The 15,971-nt window shown below is 40.8% G+C and overlaps 1 protein-coding gene across 2 annotated transcripts in view; it reads right to left on the bottom strand.

Annotated features, from left to right (window-relative positions):
- Positions 1-8,188, bottom strand: part of RBL2 (RB transcriptional corepressor like 2) — a 51,278-nt gene extending 43,090 nt beyond the window's left edge. The window contains 3 exon segments of one of the 2 annotated variants that reach the window (NM_001098073.1): positions 1,071-1,271; positions 3,826-3,956; positions 7,794-8,188. In NM_001098073.1, the coding sequence (NP_001091542.1) occupies positions 1,071-1,271; positions 3,826-3,956; positions 7,794-8,033 (572 nt within the window). In that variant the 5' untranslated portion in view covers positions 8,034-8,188. 2 annotated transcript variants of the gene reach the window in all.
- Between the last annotated feature and the right edge of the window lie 7,783 nt (positions 8,189-15,971).

Here is a 15,971-nt window from a genome sequence, read left to right as displayed (position 1 = left end):
CAAAGAGTTGGACACGACTGAACTGAACTGATAATATATATATTATATGTAATAATATATATCAAAGCAAATGCAATCTGAAATCATTTTCTGCAACACTTTAAGGAAAGAAGATACTCTATATTTTTCTATAAATGATCCTATCAGCTCATTCAGGCTCAGAAAGAAGCTTGTATCCAAACTTTAGAATACTTCATTATAAACAGACAATTCCCCAAAACTGCAAGCAAAGTAGACTGGCTGCTTCCATAGCAGTGGGGTCAACTATATAAAAATGTACATTGTTTTATTTTTAAAGATGCTTACTTACTATAAACATCCATCACAATCTGGGAACATTTTTATATATTGAAAGAGAAGCAAACTTTATTCATTCAATTATAATAACTCCCTTTCCTCTACTTTTCTTGTCAACATCTTTCCAGTTCTATTTCCTCTTCTACTTTATGAAACAACTTTGCTGAGAAAAGTAGAGAATCTGTATCCCATAACTGCCCTTATCTGCCAGGAAAGATGGAAGACATTGAGCCAGAGTACGTTTTCAGACTTTGCAGACACAGTCAGAGCACAATGTCATGACAGTTGCAATTAGACTACTCTCCCCCAACCGAATTTCTCTACTTTTCACTGGTTGCAAACATCCAAATACAAGGAGAAGCCTTTTCAGGGGAATTTACTCAGTTTGACATAGAAGTCAAATAAAGAGTTTATATGCATTATAATATGTAGAAAATAATAGAAAAAGTCAATAGTCAATATAAGAAAATTAAGTAATCAAATTCTATACCCAAGGTGGCTAACGGGCGAGGGCACCGACAGTCCCGTTGTTGCAGCTGGTTGCTAGAAGGAAAAGTTTATATGAACAAAGATTCCACGCATTTTGCAACATGAAAGAAGCTCAACTCTTCAGAGCTAAAATAAAATGAGAAGCAAGAAATTATGATGAGAAAAAAAGATTACTTATGAAATCACACTGATTTCTTAGGACTAGCAAAATAAACTGAGGGACGCAGACCAAGGGATCCAAACCGGAGCACGGACAGAAGAGCGTGTATTCCTGCTTAACATACCGCTGTTTTCTTCCTCTCTGCTGACGCGGCTGCTCTTCTTGAGGATATTTAAAAATGTCCTGAAAGATGGGTTCATATTTCTTAAAAATTACAGCAGAAACAGTGAAGTTTCTTTCTAATCTCTCAGTACGTTCTCTGAAATGTGGAGGGAGATTGGCCATGTCTTCCCATTTCTTCATCTTGTTAAAGAATTCAATTAAGCTGATAGTAAAAATAAAAAGTGAGATTTTCATAATTAATACAAATATAGGTAAATAAAAGTAAATCAACATTACCTCACTGTTACTTTCAGACAGTGACATAAAATCACAACTCATGACTGACTAGCTTAGTCTCACGGGTCGGTTTATTTCTCTCATCTTCCAAATCTTTCCTAATCCAAAGCTTTCCTAATCTCTTTTTCTGAGATTAAAGGTTTTTTAAATTATGAAATACACATCCACGCTATAAAATAAGTAACCAGAGAACAAAACCAACATTCATGTACCAACGGATATTAACGCAGCACATAAATTTTGACGTTTGCCTCAGATTCTATAGAAACAGCCAAAGTTCTCATTCGTACTCTTCCCCAATCCTATTTCTCACTCTTCTTCCCCAAAGATAACCATCATTCTATAGTCTGAGTCCTTCTCATCCAAGTTTTTATACTTACTATGTGGTTATATACATACCCAGCAACAGTATCTTTTGTATGTCTGATTTTAAAATTTTATATAAATAGTATAATGTAAGTAGCATTCTATAACTTACTTTTCCATTCAATAATGGCTTTTTGTTTGTTTGTTGGCCTTATCCTGCAACATGTGGGATCCTAGTTCCCTATCAAACTCACCCCCTGCAGTGAGAGTGTGAAGTCTCAATCATTGAACCATCAGAGAATTCCCCATTCAATACTGTTTATCAGAGTAATGTTGATATGGATAGATCGAATTCATTCATTTTAATTGCTAAAAATATTCCTCCATATGAACTACTATTTTTTGCATTTACTCCCCAGCCAATGGAAATTGAGGCTTCTAATTTTTCTCTGTAACAAAAAATGCTATAAGGAACACATTTTTATACATGTATATTGGAATTTCTTTAAGAATTATCCCCAAGAAATAGAATTGCTGAGTCAGAGAATATGCATCTTCAACTTTACTGGCTGCTGCCAAATTTCCCACTAGAGTGACTGTGCCAATTTATACTCTCTCTAATGTACATTAGCAATAGAGTTCCTATTTCCCTGCATAATGGTACTGTGCGTGCATGCTAAGTTGCTCCAGTCAACTGTGTTCGACTCTGTGCGACCCTGTGAACTATAGCCCGTCAGGCTCCTCTGTCCATGAGATTCTCCAGGCAAGAATACTGGAGTGGGTTGCCATGCTCTTCCCCAGGGGATCTTCCCGACCCAGGGATCGAACCCACGTCTCTTACCTCTCCTGCATTGGCAGGCAGGTACTTTACCCCTAGCGCCATGTGGGAAGCCCAAATAATGGTATTATGAGACTCCAAATTTCCCCAATCTGATGAGAATGAAATAATATCTAATTTTTACTTTGAGCTTCTTTGATTACTAGTGAGATTCAATATATTTGTTACATCTGTTAGCTACTTGAGTTTAGGCTTTTGTGAAATCATATACTCTTCCCATTTTTTAGTACCTATTTACCAATTATTAACTAGTGTTAGTGGTTATTTAATTCTTGATATTGACCATTGTTACATTGTAAATATCTTCTCCCAAACTGCTCTTTGCTTTTAATTCATTTAGTCCATTATGGCAGAAAAGTAAATAACCTGAACCCATAGATAAGAAGTTAAAAACTTGAGTTTTTGAAATGGAAATAAAACTGAAGTCTGAGAAATTACTTGTGTTAAAGTATTAGATAAGTTTAGTCTAGTAAAGTCTATAATGATTATTCCATAATTTGACCTTTGCTTCTAAAGTTCCTTATCTGTCATTTAACTAGATTACTGTGTCTCCACTTTGCTTCTTTGCAATGATTATACTTAGCACCTTTTTTAAGGTTTATAGCCAAGGTGTTCAATTCTTTATCAATTGCCTCTTGTTCTTAGGCCTAAATATAACTCAGGATGAAATTCAAGATTAATAAATAGACCACAGCTAAAAGATTACATTTCTTGTTAATTATTTTAAAGTAAGTGATTTTTTTAAACCACTAGGTCCATTAAGTTTTGACAGTGGTATTTCCTCCAAAATGCCAAACATCCTTTTCCCACCAGCCTTTAATAAGCCATGAGAAAATTAACCCAAAGTGCCCAAATAATGAAACATAATCAATTCAATTACACAACAGAAAGAAAAAGCAATTTCTTCCTCCTCAAAATATTCTTTGACCTTCTCTCTGATATTGTAATAGTGTTACTTATCCCCCAAACAGGAAACTGAGTATTTACACATTACTTATAGAAGATACCCGTCCTGTGCATATAGTTGCAGGTTTAATACCATAAAATATTTATCTTTTCAACTTAGAGTATCTTTACTTAGAATTCTCCCAATAATTACAATAAGTCATAACCTTTAGTAGTAAACTCCTCATTTAAGTGTTAAATACATTAAAATTTAAATATTTTTCTCCAAAGAAATAAAATATAACGGGTACTTGGATGTGGCAAAGGAAAACCATGACCTAATTTCTAAATTTAGCATTCCACAGGCACAAAGGCTCAGAAAGTGAAAGAGAATTCCTACTGTCTCGATGTTTTTATATTAGCCGCACTTTAACAACTCTAACATAGTTACCTCTGCTCAGAACATCGCAGGATTCGAGTTAAAGATACATAGTTTCCTTCAACTGTCCCCTTGCTTACAGTTGGCACAGATTTTCTGCAAGCCACATATAAGGCACATGCTAACCAATGAAGATCATTTCCCTGTAAAAAAAAAAAAAAAGACAATTGAGTTTGAGCTAATGAACTATACATATTTCAGTTGAAAAATGCTTGTGGGAAACTGCATTTTCAATCATGTTCCTGTCCCAAATGCTTTTATGACACATTCTTCCAAGGAGAAGTATAAGTTTGTTCTTTCACTTTGCTCTGGCTCCACCAAGAGCACAGATGAAAGTGATGCAACTTTCAAGGTGATGAAAGCAACAGGGATTCCACGTGGCTCTCTCTCTCAGGACATACACCTTAGAAGTCCCAACAAGAACAGAAATACAAGCAATCAAAAGATAGAAGTCTATAACCAGTATTCTATACTGAATATCAAATGACTTTTCTTTTCCACTGTACACTTCCATGAGACTGACACCCCACATGATCTGACAGCATGCCCAACTACTAGTTCCACAAGGGCAGGGATTTTGACGTTTTTGTGCACTGCTCTCTGCCCAGCACCTGGATAAGAGTGTCTGGCAAAGAACAGGTGATCAACAAGTATTTGGAAAATAAATAAATACTGATTTACTTATTGGGTAAACTGATCTAAGAATCTGAGATCAAAGTCTTTTTTTAAAAATTGAGCAATCATACACATATTTTAAAAAATAACTAACCATGCAAAGATGGGCTCAATAAAGGACAGAAATGGTATGGACCTAACAGAAGCAGAAGATATTAAGAAGAGGTGGCAAGATTACACAGAAGAACTGTACAAAAAAGAGCTTCATGACCCAGATAATCATGATGGTGTGATCACTCACCTAGAGCCAGATATCCTGGAATGTGAAGTCAAGTGGGCCTTAGAAAGCATCACTAAGAACAGAGCTAGTGGAGGTGATGGAATTCCAGTTGCGCTATTTCAAACCCTGAAAGATGATGCTGTGAAAGCGCTGCACTCAATATGCCAGCAAATTTGGAAAACTCAGCAGTGGCCACAGGACTGGAAAAGGTCAGTTTTCATTCCAATCCCAAAGAAAGGCAAGGCCAAAGAATGCTCAAACTACCGCACAATTGCACTCATCTCACATGCTAGTAAAGTAATGCTCAAAATTCTCCAAGCCAGGCTTCAGCAATACCTGAACCGTGAACTTCCAGATGTTCAAGCTGGTTTTAGAAAAGGCTGAGGAACAAGAGATCAAATTGCCAACATCCACTGGATCATCGAAAAAGCAAGAGAGTTCCAGAAAAACATCTATTTCTGCTTTATTGACTATGCCAAAGCCTTTGACTGTGTGGATCACAATAAACTGTGGAAAATTCTGAAAGAGATGGGAATACCAGACCACCTGACCTGCCTCTTGAGAAACCTATATGCAGGTCAGGAAGCAACAGTTAGAACTAGACATGGAACAACAGACTGGTTCCAAATAGGAAAAGGAGTACGTCAAGGCTGTATATTGTCACCCTGCTTATTTAACTTATATGCAGAGTACATCATGAGAAACGCTGGACTGGAAGAAGCACAAGCTAGAATCAAGATTGCTGGGAGAAATATCAATAACCTCAGATATGCAGATGACACCACCCTTATGGCAGAAAGTGAAGAGGAAGTAAAAAGCCTCTTGATGAAAGTGAAAGTGGAGAGTGAAAAAGTTGGCTTAAAGCTCAACATTCAGAAAACAAAGATCATGGCATCTGGTCCCATCAGTTCATGGGAAATAGATGGGGAAATGGTGGAAACAGTGTCAGACTTTATTTTTTGGGCTCCAAAATCACGGCAGATGGTGATTGCAGCCATGAAATTAAAAAACGCTTACTCCTTGGAAGAAAAGTTATGACCAACCTAGATAGCATATTCAAAAGCAGAGACATTACTTTGCCAACAAAGGTTCGTCTAGTCAAGGCTATGGTTTTTCCAGTGGTCATGTATGGATGTGAGAGTTGGACTATGAAGAAAGCTGAGTGCCGAAGAATTGATGCTTTTGAGCTGTGGTGTTGGAGAAGACTCTTGAGAGTCCCTTGGACTGGAGATCTAACCAGTCCATCCTAAAGGAGATCAGCCCTGGGTGTTCTTTGGAAGGAATGATGCTGAAGCTGAAACTCCAGTACTTTGGCCACCTCATGCGAAGAGTTGACTCATTGGAAAAGACTCTGATGCTGGGAGGGATTGGGGGCAGGAGGAGAAGGGGACGACAGAGGATGAGATGGCTGGATGGCATCACTGACTCGATGGACATGGGTCTGAGTGAACTCCAGGAGTTGGTGATGGACAGGGAGGCCTGGCATGCTGCGATTCATGGGGTCGCAAAGAGTCGGACACGACTGAGTGACTGAACTGAACTGAACCATCTATTATTTGTCATTTGTTTATATAACCCTGGGCTTCATATGACTTAACCACTGTGAGTTAAGCATAAAAAGTGTAAAATTATGCTTTTTCTATTTAATTTACAAGGTTACCCTGAGGGTAAAATAAGAGCTTATTTGGAGGCACTTACACCCATCACCAAAAACAGTTCTTCTCTTTTGTCACAGGAACCACTAGGAAATAAACAATAACATGGCCTATTCGGTCATATCACCTAAGCATGTGAAAGAGCTTTGTAAATTCTAAAGCACTATCCATGAATGCTTTATGCTCCAGAAATGCCACAACCTTACTTAACCTTCAGAACAGCTGTGTAAAGTAGGTACAAATATCTCAAGTTGACATATCACAAAACTGAGTTTGGAGTGGTTAAGTAAATTGCCCGAAGTCACCAAGACCTGTCAGGTTCTAAAGCCAGTACATTACTAGCTCCCCGCCTCCCCCAGATGTAACTAAATTAAAATTCTATTAATGCAAGAATAAAAAATAATAAGAATAAACTTAATGAGTGCCACACAGGCAAAAACACAGTATTACAGTTAAATAACACCTCGGTTAGCCTTCCCATTCTGAGCCTATTTGCCCTACTCTTTCCACAAACTATTAAACAACTTAAGAAAATCATATGGCCCGCAGTTTAAATATCACTCCCACGGGCAGTCAGACAGCGGATAAACAATACAGACTTCCGTGTCACTTCCCATTGGCCCGTAAAGGGGAGGTGCCTACAGAGTTGAGTCTCACTGGCTAGAATGGCCATTTTTCTAATTGCAAGCCCCGTCCGAAGAAAGGGACAAAACATGTCTAGATGACAGCGACTCTTAAAAATCCTGTGCAGTGTCTGGGGTGACCAATAGGTCCTCAAGATCGCCGCAGTCCTGACTTCCTAGAGACAGATATGAGTCTATATCCAGGTAGGCAGAAAGCCCGTTTCATCCGCTCACGGGAAGATTCGTCTTTGTTTACAAATACACAAACACAGCCCGAAACGTAACGCATTTACTCAAATGGCAATGCCTGGACAAAGGCAATTAGGTACAGCTTGCAAAGAACTTAAGGAGAAGCCTGGAAACGCAGACGCTAAAATCGGGTTAATTTCAGCCTAGCGCAGGCAAGCCCCCCACCCCCATCCCCTTTGAGTACGGTCCTGACAACTGCACCTGTTCAGTCTGCCAACCAGATGGCTGTATTTTTGTAATCAGACCCCAGCACGACCTCAGCCTCGAGGTGCTAATTCAGGGCAAAAGCTGTTCCCCCTTCGGAACCGGAGAGGGAAGAGCACCGAGACAGAGTTCACTTTTAGGACCGCTAAGGGCTTTTCAAAAGCCAGGTTTCCAAGACGAAAGTGGGCAGAAAGGACTCCCTTCCCGCTCCAGGCTGGGGACCTGGAAAGCCGGGGCTGACTTGGGGGGTTCCCCCGCGGGGCGCCCGAGCCGGAGAGAGAAGGGCCTCCATCCCCCGCGGCGGGGCGGGACCGCTAGGCCCCGAAAGCCGCTGCTCTCCTCCCCCGGGCGCACCTCCAGCGTGTAGCTCTCGCTCATGCTCCGGTAGCTCTCCCAGGCCTCGGCCCGCGCCGCCTCGTCCATGTTCAGACGGCTGCACAGCTCGTCAAACCGCTGCTGGGTCTGAGGGGCCGGCGACCGGGACGGCTGCGCGGCGTCCTCCGCCTCGCCATCGTCCTCCTCCTCCTCATCTGAGGCCGCCGCCGCCGGAGGGGGAGGCGGGGGCGGCGGCGATTGGTCGCCTCCCGACGGCATAGCGTACACCTGTGCGGCAGGTCCTCAGGTGAGCCGAGGGCCCGGGCCCGCAGCCATTCAAACCGCGAAGCGCCCGCCGGTCGGCCGCGCTCTCGGCGACTGCGCCGCCGCCAACGGCGCTGGACCTCAAGCCGGCACCCGTAGTTCCGAGCACGGCCTGCCGGGAAATGTAGTCCAGGCCGGAGACCCACGGGGATCAAAAATCATATTAAAAAAAAAAAAAAAGTCATCTCGCGTCCTCTCTCTTGGCCTGAAATAAAACCGACTTCTCTACATTTCAAGTACCTCTTCATCGAGAGACCCATTCAGCAGGGTTGTACTGAAGAGAAAGTATCTAAGAAACGTTGACACGTGAAGGTTTACTGCTCAAAGTGTCCTCAGAAATAATACTTATCATCTGCGTGTCCTAATCTGAAAAACCAAGGTAAAAGTCAGGGCCTGTCTGCCTAAATTCAAATTTTGGCATCACTCTTACAAATTCTAGTTCTTTCCTATATCTCTTTTTTGTCCGAGCTGCAGTGGTTTATGGTACCTTATTTCCCCCATCAGGGATTCAACCAGCGCCCTTTTCAATGGAAGTAGAGTCCTAACCGGTGGACCGCCAGGGAATTCTCCTTTTCTATGTTTTACTTTTATGTGAGACTTTCAAATAATTATTTGATTTTTTTATTTGATTCATTTTTCCCCCATAGTGTGAATTTACATTTACCCCTAAGTGACATATTTGTTCTGTTCTTAGTTGCCCAGTTGGCTTAAACTTCATTTTTCTTTGCTTTCTCTTTTCAAATCTATATGAATCACTTTATTTCTAGTCCTCTTTGGTTTATAAAGGGCTATAGTATTAATAAGTAGGAGTATTATTTTGCAACAAAAGTCCATCTAGTCAAAGCTATTTCCAATAGTCATGTATGGATTTGAGAGTTGGACCATAAAGAAAGCTGAGAGCCGAAGAATTGATGCTTTTGAACTGTGGTGTTGGAGAAGACTCTTGAGTGTCTGTTGGACTGCCAGGAGATCAAACCAGTCAATACTAAAGAAAATCAACCCTGAATTTTGATTGGAAGGACTGATGTTGAAGATGAAGCTCCCATACTTTGGCATCTGATGAGAAGGGCTGACTCACTGGAAAAGACCCTGATACTGGGCAAGATTGAAGGCAGGAGAAGAAGGGGACAACAGAGGATGAGATGGTTGGATGGCATCACTGACTCGCTGGACATGAGTTTGAGCAAGCTCCAGGAGTTGGTGGTGGACAGGGGAGCCTGGCGTGCTGCAGTCCATGGGGTCACAAAGAGTCAGACATGACTGAGCGACTGAACTGATAGTATAAAACGTTTTCCTGCTCCAGGAGCCGAAGGCACTGCTGTTTTGCTATGAGGTCACTTTTCTCTCTCTTCATTTGACCCTTTGAACATAGCCACCTTACTGCAAGGAAGCCCAGGTCACTTAGGGTAGCCTATTATCAAAGATAGATAAAGCCAGAAATCAGTGAAAGGGATGAAAACATTTTATTCCATCACTCCTGACAATAGGGGAAAGAGCCAGGCTCAGGCCTGGTTTGTGTGGAGAGGACTAGGGATTTAAAAGCAGAATGAAAGAGTAGAGGTGGGGGAAGAGAGAAGAGCTCAAGCAAAACTGTTAAGAGGGTTAATGAGTATAAATATAATTAGGGCAGCTGGGCCTGCCAACTGTCAATTTGTTGAAGGTAGAATTGTATCCTCTCACAAACACTGGGAACAGTGACTGTCCTTCCTGAGGATTACATTTCAAAGGAATGGCTTTCAGGTCTCTGAGAAAGACACTCTTGATTTGTAGATGATACAGTCAGCCCTCGGTAAACATAGGTTGTGCGTTGGCGGATTCAGCCAACTGTGGATCAAAAAATATTTTTTAAAAAAATTCCCAAGAAGGGGGTGGGAGGGATGTTCAAGAGGGAGGAGATATACGTATACTTAGAGCTGATTCTAGAGAAGGCAATGGCGCCCCACTCCAGTACTCTTGCCTGGAAAATCCCATGGACGGAGGAGCCTGGTAGGCTGCAGTCCATGGGGTCACTAAGAGTCGGACACGACTGAGTGACTTCAATTTCACTTTTCACTTTCATGCATTGGAGAAGGAAATGGCAACCCACTCCAGTGTTCTTGCCCAGAGAATCCCAGGGATGGGGGAGCCTGGTGGGCTGCTGTCTGTGGGGTCGCAGAGTCGGAAATGACTGAAACGACTTAGCAGCAGCAGCAGCAGCAGCAGAGCTGATTCATTTTGTATGGCAGAGACCAACACAATACTGTAAAGCAGTTATCCTTCAATTAAAAATAAATTTTAAAATATTTCCAGAAATTTCCAAAAAGCAAAACCTGAGTTTGCCATACACCCTAGCAACTATTTACACAGCATTTACATTGTATTTAAAACTAATTGCAAAGCACTTATATTGAGTGGGGCTTCCCTGGTGGCTAAGATGGTAAAGAATCTGCCTGCAATGCAGGAGATCTGGGTTCGATCCCTGGGTTGGGAAGATCCCCTGGAGAAGGGAATGGCAACCCACTCCAGTATTCTTGCCTGGAGAATTCCATAAACAGAGGAAGCTGGCAGGCTATAGTCCATGGACTTGCAAAGAATCAGACACAACTGAACTAACACTTTCAATTTCTTTACATTGTGTCAGGTATCGTAAGTGATCTAGAGATGATTTAAAGTTTACAAGAGGATGTGCATAGCTTGTATGGAAATACTATGATGTTTTATATGACTTCGACGCCAGCAGACATTGTATCTGTAGGGGTCCTGGAACCAATGCCCTGCAGATACCAAGGGATGACTGTACATCTAAGAAGGGCAGAGGAAGGTATCACAATTGTAAGCCGTATTTAGTAAATGCTGTAGGAAAGGGACAGTTGGGGCTTTTCATCAGATGTTAGCAAGAACAATCTTTAAATTCTGGCAGCACTGAGCTTTCTCAGGCAGGCATTTTAATAGGGACTGGAGTCATCCTGGGACACAGTCTTATGTTGCTAGAAGCCATGAAGAGTTTGGGCATCTCTTAGAGCAAGGGTTTGGACAGAAGTTCTGCTGTTTTCCTTTTGCCCATAGGACCTGAGTCCCCTGGTCTAGACTCAGGCATGCTGAATGAGCCCGTTGGAAGCAGATCCTTCAGCCTCTGGTCAAGCTGTCCTGGCTAGTGCTGTATGGAGCAGAGATGAACCCTGCCAAACAGCAGATCTATGGACAAAAATAATTATAATTATTATGATTGTTATTGTTTCAAATCATGAATTTTGGGGGTGGCTTGTTATACAGCAACAAACAACAGAACATCTGTTAAGTGTAAGACATATGTCTATCAATTACGATGAAAGAAAAGAAATCACTTAATAACAAACTTTTTTCTTGGTCAATATTTATGCCACCACTACTCTTACCAACAGATTAAAAATTTTAACTTTGAAAAGCTAAAATTACTTAATAATTGACATTAACATTCCTTCCAGAAAAAAAGAACTAGGCACTTAAGTCAGAGGCACTTTTGATGGTGGCGATTAACTGACTTGGACATTAGACTTTTAGACTAGGGTTACAAAACTTTTATTTCCCTTACTTCCTTCTCCTCCTTTTGAACTGTGGTGCTGGAGAAGACTCTTGAGAGTCCTTTGGACTGCAAGGAGATCCAACCAGTCCATCCTAAAGGAGATCAGTCCTGGATGTTCATTGGAAGGTCTGATGTTGAAGCTGACACTCCAATACTTTGGCCACCTGATGTGAAGTGGTGACTCATTTGAAAAGACCCTGATGCTGGGAAAGATTGAAGGCAGGAGGAGAAGGGGATGACAAAGGATGAGATGGTTGGATGGCATCATCAACTCAATGGACATGAGTTTGGGTAGGCTCTGGGAGTTGGTGTTGGACAGGAAGGCCTGGCGTGCTGCAGTTCATAGGGTCGCAAAGAGTTGGACCCAACTGAGCGACTGAACTGAACTGAACTGAAGCTCTTCACATCAGTTGGCCAAAGTATTGGAGCTTCAGCTTCAGCATTAGTTCTTCCAATGAATATTCAGGGTTGATTTCCTTTAGGATTGACTGATTTGATCTCCTTGCCGTCCAAGGGACTCTCAAGAATTTTCTCCAGCACCACAATTTGAAAGCATCAATTCTTCAGTACCTCTGCCTTCTTTATAGTTCAGCTCTCAAATCCATACATGACTACTGGAAAACTATAGCTTTGACTTGTTGGCACAGTGACGTCTCTTCTTTTTAATACATTGTCTAAGTTTGTCATAACTTTTCTTCCAAGGAGCAAATGTCTTTTAATTTCATGGCTGCAATCACAGTCCATGGTGATTTGGGAGCCCATGAAAATAAACACTGACACTGTTCCCATTTTTTCCCTATTTACCATGAAGTGATGGGACCAGATGCCATGATCTTAGTTTTCTGAATGTTGAATTTTAAGCCAGCTTTTCACTCTCCTCTTTCACCTTCATCAAGAGGCCCTTTAGTTATTCTTCACTTTCTGCCATAAGAGTGGTATCATCTGCATATCTGAGGTTGTTGATATTTCTCCTGGAAGTCTTGATTCCAGCTTGTACTTTATCCAGCCCGGCATTTTGCACAATATATTCTGTGTATAAGTTAAATAAGCAGGGTGACAATGTACAGCCTTGACGTACTCCTTTCCTGATTTAGAACCAGTCCATTGTTCCATGTCCGGTTGTAACTGTTGCTTCTTGACTTGCATACACATTTCTCAGGAGGCAGATCAGGTGTTCCCATCTCTTGAAGAATTTTCCATAGTTTGTTGTGATCCACACAGTCAAAGGTTTTGGCAGAGTCAATAAAGCAGAAGTAGATGTTTTTCTGGGACTCTCTTGCTTTTCCTGTGATTCAATGGATGTTGGCAATTTGATCTCTGGTTCCTCTGCCTTTTGTAAATCCAGTTTGAATATCTGGAAGTTCTCTGTTCACGTGCTGTTGAAGCCTGGTGTGGAGAATTTTGAACATTACTTTGCTAGCATGTGAGATGAGTGCAATTGTGCGGTTTGAACATTCTTTGACCTTGCCTTTCTTTAGGACTGGAATGAAAACTGACCTTTTCTAGTCACATGGCCACTGCTGAGTTTTCCAAATTTGTTGGCATATTGAATGCAGCACTTTCACAGCATCATCTTTTAGGATTTGAAATAGCTCAACTAGAATTCCATCACCTCCACTAGCTTTGTTCTTAGTCGTGTTTCCTAAGGCCCACTTGACTTTGGACTCCAGGATGTCTGGCTCTAGGTAAGTGATCACACCAACATGGTTATCTGGTTCATGAAAATCTTTTTTATGTAGTCCTTCTGTATATTCTTACTACCTTCTCTTAATATTTTCTGTTTCTTTTAGGTCCATAGCATTTCTGTCCTTTATTGTGCCCATCTTTGTATGAAATATTCCCTTGGTATCTCTAATTTTCTTGAAGAGATCTTTAGCCTTTCCCATTCTATTGTTATCCTCTATTTCTTTGCATTGATCACTGAGGAAGGCTATCTTATCTCTCCTTGCTATTCTTTGGAACTCTGCATTCAGATGGGTGTATCATTCCTTTTCTCCTTTGCCTTTAGCTTCTCTTCTTTTCTCAGCTATTTGTAAGACCTCCTCAGACAACCATTTTGCCTTTTTCTTCAAATGATGTATTCTGCATTTAAATTAAATAAGCAGGGTAACAGTATGCAGCATTGATGTACTCCTTTTACAATTTGGAACTAGTCCATTGTTCCATGTCCAGTTCTAACTGTTGTTTCTTCACCTGCATACAAGCTTCTCAGGAGACAGGTAAGGTGGTCTGGTATTCCCATCTCTTTAAGAATTTTCCACAGCTTGTTGTGATCCACACAGTCACATGATTTAGCATAGTCAATGAAGCACTTTTTTTTTTTTTTAATTCTCTTGCTTTTTCTATGATCCAGTATATGTTGGCAATTTGATCTCTGGTTCCTCTGCCTTTTCTAAATCCAGCTTGTACATCTGGAATTTTCAGTTCATGTACTGCTGAAGCCTAGCTTGAAGGATTTTGAGAATTACATTGCTAATATGTGAAATCAGTGCAATTGTACAGTAGTTTGAACATTCTTGGATTGCCTTTCTATGGAATTGAAATGAATATTGACTTTCCAGTTTTGTGGCCACTGCTAAGTTTTCCAAATTTGCAAGCCACATAGACAGGCAAAAAAAAAAAAAAAATTCTCTTAAAAAATTAGCTACCCAGTTCTTAAAATGGGCAGAAGAATTGAATAGACATTTTCCCAAAAAGACATACAAATGGCCAAGAGGCACATGAAAAGATACTCAATATCATTCATCATCAGGAAAATGCAAACCAAAACCACAATGAGATATCACCTTGCACCTACCAGAATGCTGCTGCTGCTGCTGCTAAGTCGCTTCAATTGTGTCCGACTCTGTGCGACCCCATAGATGGCAGCGCACCAAGCTCCCCTGTCCCTGGGATTCTCCAGACAAGAACACTGGAATGGGTTGCCATTTCCTTCTCCAATGCATGAAAGAGAAAAGTGAAAGTGAAGTCGCTCAGTCGTGTCCGACTCTTAGCAACCCCATGGACTGTAGCCTACTAGGCTCCTCCGTCCATGGATTTTCCAGGCAAGAGTACTGGAGTGGGGTGCCATTGCCTTCTCCGACCTATCAGAATAGATATCATCAAAAAGGCTATAAATAACAAATGTTGGCAAGGATGTAGAGGAAAAAAAACCTAGTACACTGTTTATGGGAATGTATATTGAGCAGCCACTATGGAAAACAATGTGGAGGTTCCTCAGAAAAAAGAACTACCAGATGATCCAGCAATTCCACTTCTAGGTGTTTATTGGAAGAAAATGAAATCACTAGCTCAGAAAGATATCTGCACCTCTGTATTCATAGGAGCATTATTTACAGCATCCAAGACATGGAAGTCACCTACATGTTCATTGACTGATGAATGGATAAAGATAGTTGTATATAGTGGAATATTATTCAGCCATAAGAAGAAGGAAATCCTGCCATTTGTGACAACAAGCATAGGCTCATGAGGGTATTATACTAAGTGAAATAAGTCAGACAGAGAAAGATACGTGAAATCTAAAATAAAGGAAAAACCAAAAGGAAACTCACGGATACAGAGAAGAGATTGGTGGTTACCAGAGGTGGGCAGGAGTGGGTAGGTGAAATGGGTGATCATGGACAAAAGGTACAATTTTCCAGTTATAAATAGATAAGTTATGGGGAATGTAAAGTACAGCATGGTGACTACAGTTAAAACACCACATTGTATGTGTAAAGAAGAAATCTTAAAAGAAAGTAAACTTTAAAATTTCACATCACAGGGAAAAAAGTTGTACTTTTGTGTAGTTACAGATGTTAACTAAACTTGTGATAATCATATATGTATATGTATGCATACATATATCAAATCATTATTATATACCGAAGACTAATACAATGTTATATGTCAATTTTATGTCAATTTTTAAAAGAATTAAAAAAAAAAAGAAATCAACCTCAGCTATTCCAGAGATTTGGTTCTTGGGCTGTGATTATTCTTTCACTCCAGAGATTGTGCCATCCGTCCACTCAAATATTCAACCGATGTTTAGAGTGCCTACTATGTGTCAAGTACTTGGCCAAGCACTGAAGATATAGTAGTGAATGATAAATGCATGGTGTCTGCCCTCCAGAGTTTATGCTAACATGGGGAAAACAGACCTAGAACAAACAGAAATTGTCAAGCGTGAATATATTACAAAAAAAGAAAGTCAGGAAACTACAGGAGTGCATTCTGGAAGAGCTTTACCAGGCACAGGAGTAGGGCTGCCTGGGTGGATGGAAGTGGATAAAGGCTTTCCCTTCTTCCCCTTCACTTCTGCAAGAAAAAATCTAAAAGTTATAGCCAGTACAAGGGAAGGGTTCATT

The sequence above is a fragment of the Bos taurus genome, chromosome 18 (genome assembly GCF_002263795.3).
Source record: "Bos taurus isolate L1 Dominette 01449 registration number 42190680 breed Hereford chromosome 18, ARS-UCD2.0, whole genome shotgun sequence".
NCBI lineage: Eukaryota > Metazoa > Chordata > Mammalia > Artiodactyla > Bovidae > Bos > Bos taurus.
The sequence above is the reverse complement of the archived record's forward strand: the minus strand, read 5'-3'. Positions and strand labels throughout refer to the sequence as shown.